Source organism: Amia ocellicauda, chromosome 8, assembly GCF_036373705.1.
Source record: "Amia ocellicauda isolate fAmiCal2 chromosome 8, fAmiCal2.hap1, whole genome shotgun sequence".
NCBI lineage: Eukaryota > Metazoa > Chordata > Actinopteri > Amiiformes > Amiidae > Amia > Amia ocellicauda.
The window spans coordinates 26,161,632-26,167,953 of NC_089857.1; the positions used below are offsets into that span (position 1 = coordinate 26,161,632).

The 6,322-nt window shown below is 33.4% G+C and overlaps 1 protein-coding gene across 1 annotated transcript; it reads left to right on the forward strand.

Annotated features, from left to right (window-relative positions):
• Positions 1 to 394: 394 nt before the first annotated feature.
• Positions 395 to 6,087, forward strand: areg (amphiregulin). The gene is made up of 6 exons (XM_066710839.1): positions 395 to 496; positions 927 to 1,142; positions 1,718 to 1,943; positions 3,946 to 4,110; positions 4,430 to 4,533; positions 5,398 to 6,087. Exons 1-5 carry the CDS (start codon positions 451 to 453, stop codon positions 4,521 to 4,523), a joined length of 747 nt encoding a protein of 248 aa, XP_066566936.1. The 5' UTR covers positions 395 to 450; the 3' UTR covers positions 4,524 to 4,533; positions 5,398 to 6,087.
• The last annotated feature ends 235 nt before the right edge of the window (positions 6,088 to 6,322 follow it).

A 6,322-nucleotide genomic window follows, 5' to 3' on the forward strand; every position in this document is an offset into this window, starting at 1 on the left:
GGGAGGACGAATAGACTTAATTTCTAAAAGCCTAAAGAAAACAATTACAAAATAATTGTGTGATTTTGAATGCATTTTGTAGCTTACACATACCAGTTAATGTACAGTTCTAAGCAAATGTTCAGAAAACACTCTGTATCTGTTAGTGTTAGGAATACTTCATAATGTCTACGTATTCATTTATCAATTAAGTTTATTTATTTACTTACATATTTGTTTATTTTAGTTTTAATTTTACTGTCAATGTTACAGTGAAAACTGTGAAAATTATTCAGTAAAGAAAAGAATCCTGAGGCAATACTTTTTCAGGAAGATGAGTCACCACTGCTGTGATGTGATTGGTTGCTCTCACTTCACATGCTTTATAAGCTGAGCTATAAGGTGCAGTATTCAGTGACAGAACAAGCTACCAAAAGGATCTGCCAGAGAATTCCTAAAGAAAAAAGAAACATGTTCACTTACAACATTTACCGGCTATTCTTTACCATTTCATTAGGTAAGTTTGAATTCTGTTTTGTCTGCTCTTGAAAGAAAGATGAAATGAACATTTGTAAAACATAAAAGTGGTACTCTGCTTCTCAAGTATATATATCAAATCACAGGAAAGACCTTGAATCATTTTATCAAATATTAAGTAAATTAGGAAATCTACTCTACTCGTTAGCTCTACTAGTATTTGTAGTTAGCTTTTCAGTGATACATTTTAATTTACTTTATGGCTTATATACTTGCTATATACAATACTCAGAATGTCATGTGGTATAAAGTTATTTGATCATTTTCAATTGAGCAGCCTTTTGCAGCCATAAAAGATCAATTTATTTGTTGACACATGTTTATAGATGTTAGTAATTTTGTATTAGCACAAGATACAAAGATGTCTTATCATGCGATGACGTGAAACAATCTCTTACTTCTCTCCATAGCCTATGGGTGTATAGGAGCTCTGGCCTCTGACTTGGATGAGGGAGATACTAAAGCTCCCTTGCCTGCTACTGTAGCTTATGATCACAGTGGAACAAGTAATGTGTCATCAGGAGACAGTCTCGAGTACACGAATGAAGATTATGAAGATAACGAAAATGAAGGGGATTTGTCCACATCAGAAGGCTCATTCTCGAGGGAGGCTGATATTATAAGAGGTACTTAACTAAACCTAATAATAATAATAATAATAATAATAATAATAATAATAAGAAGAAGAAGAAGAAGAAGAAGAAGAAGAAGAAGAATACAGGCAGCATCTGCAGATATTCCAGTTTTTATACACAATGTTGATTGCGTATCTTCAGAAAGAAAGTCTCTTAATTCACCTACCAGACATCTAGTCAGTACCAGTTTCGTGAATGCTGCCACATCATCACCATCACTCATCTCAATAGCTCCATTAAAGAATGAATAATGATAGTCTATTCAAGCATGCATAGTGTAACTGTATTTGTTTTACAATACAAACAAATGTATTTTTATATATTGTTTTTCAAAACCAAAAGCAATTTAAAAGTGAACTCCAGCAACAATTATTACTGCCTGAATGCTCAATATGGCATTCCACAGGTACCCTGTAATATGTAGGACAGTGATCCAGTCCATGGTCCATGATTTAGTTTCTGTAGTTGCTTGGAATATGAGTTTCATGAACATGGTCAAACAGGATCTATTGCAAGAAGTGTCGTTCCTTAAAGTTTTTCTTGTCATCTTTTTGTCACCTTTCTAGTTCAACCAGTTGTCAAGCCCGAAGACAAGGGAAAACCAAAGAGAAAGGGAAAAGGAAAGCGAAAGAACAAGTCCAAGGGAGAAAAGAATGACAAGAGCACAAGAGAAAAAGAAAGGCAAGAGAAGGAGAAGGATACGACACCAGACCCTTGCGCAACCACACACCTGGACTACTGTATCCATGGACACTGTAAATACATGGAGGAATTGAAGGAAGCTACCTGCATGTGAGTAATATGGGTGTTCTTCCTCCTGCCTAGAGCATGAATGAATCTATTCTGGCATTCTTGTTTTTTTCCACCTAAGCTCTCTTTGTTTAAAATGAACTACATAATTATGAATTCAAAAATGCATATGATGTTTCCCTGCCTATGTTCAGGAGAAATCAGTTTGCTTGCTTTCCTGTTGAGGGTGTTCACAATGCAAAGACCCCACCATCACAGGAAACAGTGCTGTTTGTAACCTTTAACACAGTTTAATGAGCATACATTGTTTTTTTTGTTTATTTTAATTTTAAAATACTGCAGCAACACCATAAAAGAGCATTATTTACTATATATTATATATTTAGTATATGCATGACTGTTTAGTAACTGTATCCAAATAGGCTGATATCCAGTTCTCCAGGCAACTACAATTTAAATTAAAACAAATCCAATAAACCCTGTAGCTGAGTACCTGAGTTAGCCCCCTTTCCCCAGACACGTTTTGCTGGAGGGGAAGGTTTTCAATTAAACAACATGGCAATGAACTGCAGCACAGTACTCTTTACCTCTGTGTGCTCAAGGTTAGTCACTAAGTGCACAAAGGTGTCCAGGGATATTCTTAAAGGCATCTGCTAATAAATAAATAAATAAATAAAAATTATTATTATTATTATTATTATTATTATTATTATTAATTCTTTTAGTCCTGGAGCAATTCTTTCAAATACATTTCTCCTCCAGAAGGAATGCTTAAATCTCCCTGTAAGCAAGTGCTTTTAGTCATTGTGAACTGGCAGAAACACTCTATATATTGGAATTTCTCAAATTTCATACAATGGATGTTTTATCATGATTTGTTTATTTTTGTAATTTACCTGTATACTATGGAAATATGGAATTCAAGGCTTGGGGTGTTTTTGTGACTTGTAAATCATTACATAAGCTACAGTTGTGATTATCTGACTCGCAATATGGCCAAAGTCCAGTGCTGAGTGGCTTATTTTTTATTGTTCCAACTTAACCACTCACACAAACCTCACAAAAGCATGACTTTACCAATAGATTCCAAAGACAAGTGTCAAACTAAAAAAATATTTCAAAATCCATATGGAAAATGTACCTGCAGTATCAGTGCATTTATGGCACTAAAAAAACAAAAGGTAACACTCCTATATATATATGCAGTTGTATATAAGGCCAATGTCCATGTTTTTTACTGGTGGCATATATTTCCAAAATGATTCTACTACTACCATGAACATTTACTAATACTTCTACTTCTGCTACTACTACTACTACTACTACTACTACTACTACAACTAATGCTAATAATAATAACATTAACAACAACACATGATATCATTTTACAAAGACACATCTCACGGATGACATTTCAACCAAACAATTTCTGGAATTTGAAGCGTACTCCTGGGTTATTTACTGTTGGTTCATTTGTGGCTTCAGAAAATATTAGTTACTCAATATACTGCCACAAATATTTTCTTTGGTACACAATGAGACATTAACAATTCCTGAAATTGCACAACTGTGGTTTGGTCATAGCAGGTATGTGAAGAATAAAGTCCCACCCACAAGAAACACTTAAATCTTGCAAAATGTGAAAGAGATTTGAGTCTAAGTAACCTTCCCAAGGGTTCTCCAGTCCATTTTCTGGCCTGCTGCTATAATTAATTAATATTTATAATTAATTAATAATTATAAATAATTAATATTTTCTGGAACCATTTGTACCATTATTATCAATGTTATTATCAAGCTTCAGTTTGGCTTGAAAAATGGAACAAGGAATTTAAGATTGAAATATTCTCACATAAAGCAAGGATCTTGATGTTCAGCTTACAAACTGATTGTAGTGGGAATTATCTATCTATTACTTATCTGTAATATCTATATACTGTGCATGGTATGTTCTGGTGCAGTTGTTGCCAATGATAATACATGGGTTTTGAATTGCATGAATCCCTACTTATTTTGGTTTTAACTTTCATGTTCATTTGCACAGATGTTTAAAAGGATATGATGGCGAGAGATGTGGGATCCAGTTATTGAAAACTAAAAAAGAAGAAGAAATGAAGCCCACAGACATAACTCAGATGGTGCTGGTGATAATAGCAGTTGTCCTCTCCTTGATCAGCTTCACAGCCATTCTCTTGATTATATGTGCTCAGTAAGTAACAATTCTTAAGAACTTTTTGTGCAATTGAGACTAATAAGCATATGTCACCTGTAAGCATGCAGAAGCTGTATAGTTCAATTATTTAAGCAATGACTAATTTCACAACAGACCTCAATATAGTACATATCGTGTATATATCTACATACAAATACTGTATAACAGGTGCAGTTTATCAATTTGGACAAAAAGGGTGTGTAATTGCTGTCATAACATAAAATTGGGGAAAATAAGTTAAAATAATGTGTGTTGGTTTGCTGAGTAACTGTGAAACTGTGCATGTCTGTAACTTACCCTGCTTTTTTCAAATCAGTTACAGAACTCACAAGAACTTCATTGCAAATTACCTCGGCACAAGCAGTGAAAAAGAGAAACTACGGCAAGACGGTGCACATATTGTCGTTTAAGCAGAAACAGGTATGTCATTGTGATTAACATTTTCTGTGTCATTGCAACAAGACATACAGTCTTGAGTCTAGTCAGGTGGACTAGTCAGGCAATCTTGAATTCCCTAGTGTTCAAAGGGAATAGCTTATGCCACTAGGGTATTATTTGAAAGACACCATTAAGGGAATCCTAAGTTTTAATTATTTCTTCATTAACTATTAGGAAGTATCAGTAAAATCATATACAACATGAGACACATATCAACATGTTTCACTGTGGAAATACTTTGGTAATGTGACTCAGAAGAATGATCTTTCTTCGTGATACTTGAGACTTTATCTAAATGCTTTAAAATCCTGTCGATTGTCTGCAAGCCCGCACTGCATGGCTAGGCATTTCATCATACCTTTCAAAAAGCTTATGAAATAGAAGTACAAAAAAAAACAAGTTCGTTATGTGATTTTGCAGTGGTTTCACATCATTCTTATACATTTTGTCACTTTAAAACATCACACCAAAGGTTAAGTGTCTGGTAGCTTTGAGAAAATGATTTAGCCTTTGAAACATTTAAAACCAGTTAAACCATTAAAAAATAACCAAACATGCATACAGTTTTGAATTAGGTAATTTTCCTCTGTTAATCAGGGGATTGAGAGAATAAACAAACCATTTTGGAGCCTCCTCCTTATTTAATATTGCTCCTGAGTTTGTTGTTCACACCAGTTTTGTGTACTCATGCACCTTTAAGTATATATTAATAGCAGGGGTACTGACAGCAGCAATATATGCTATAATGTAGATAAAGCTATTGGTGAAAGGAACACACAGCACATTTTTACTTTAAAAAACAAAACAAAAAACATGACTAAATTGATGTATTTTGTTTGGTTACAGGAACAAGAGCATTACTCTTGAAGTGGTTGAAGTGGGCCTGGTCTTGTTACTTTAAAGAAGAACTTGAACAAAGTTTTTACAAAATAGAGAGTTCTATATTTTATAGAAAAAAAACTGAATGTATAGAATTTATATATTTATTACCGTATTTAATATTTAAAACTTTTACAGTTATTTTGTGTGTTTGTATGTAGTAAGCATTTTAAAAATAAATGAAAAAAACTAAAAAGGCTGTTTTTCAGTGTTCAAACAAACTTCAAACAAATTATTTATTGATGTATTTATTTATTTATTTATTTGTGTATTTGTAATGTACTGGTTATAACTTTAGTTGTCTTCCAGTTTTATTAAATAGATAACGGTGGATAAAGTTGTTTGGTTAAACAAATAAAACATTTTATTAATAGATTTACAAGTATCTGTGCAGAACAGAAATTCGTAGCACCCCAAGGAACTTCTAAATGATTTTTGCAGAAACAAGTTCATTGTGTTTGAACCCTTCATGTCCTAGCCAACAATCAAGTTTTTTGTATGTACAAAATCTGCACTCAAATGTACTTCACTGCAATTGAAATTACAGCTATTACGTATAATTGTTGTTTTTTTAATAGCCAACTGATCTAGCCACAACAGTGAGCTGTCAGTTGTTACTGTGTTCACTGCCATTAAAAACATACCCATAATACAGGACTTTTTGGTTTGTTTTTTGTTACCACAAGTCTCACAAGTATTTTGAATGTCTTGCACAGCAATTCCCCATATGAATGGGGCACTTTTGTGTGCCACTTCAACAGGAGAATTTGAAATACATACATGCAACTGTCCCAAATAGGTTTGGTGGAATTTACTGACATTACATGTTTTTTTAACATAATTTGGCTTACAAGATGATTTGGGGGAAGGAAGGGAAACCAAACAAAACTAA

Bases quoted from the DNA above. Each gene is read 5' to 3' on its own strand.
- areg (XM_066710839.1), top strand. From the start codon at position 451: ATGTTCACTTACAACATTTACCGGCTATTCTTTACCATTTCATTAG. The intron at 497-926 runs GTAAGTTTGAAT...TTCTCTCCATAG, and splicing joins ATTCTTTACCATTTCATTAG to CCTATGGGTGTATAGGAGCT. The intron at 1,944-3,945 runs GTGAGTAATATG...TCATTTGCACAG, and splicing joins TTGAAGGAAGCTACCTGCAT to ATGTTTAAAAGGATATGATG.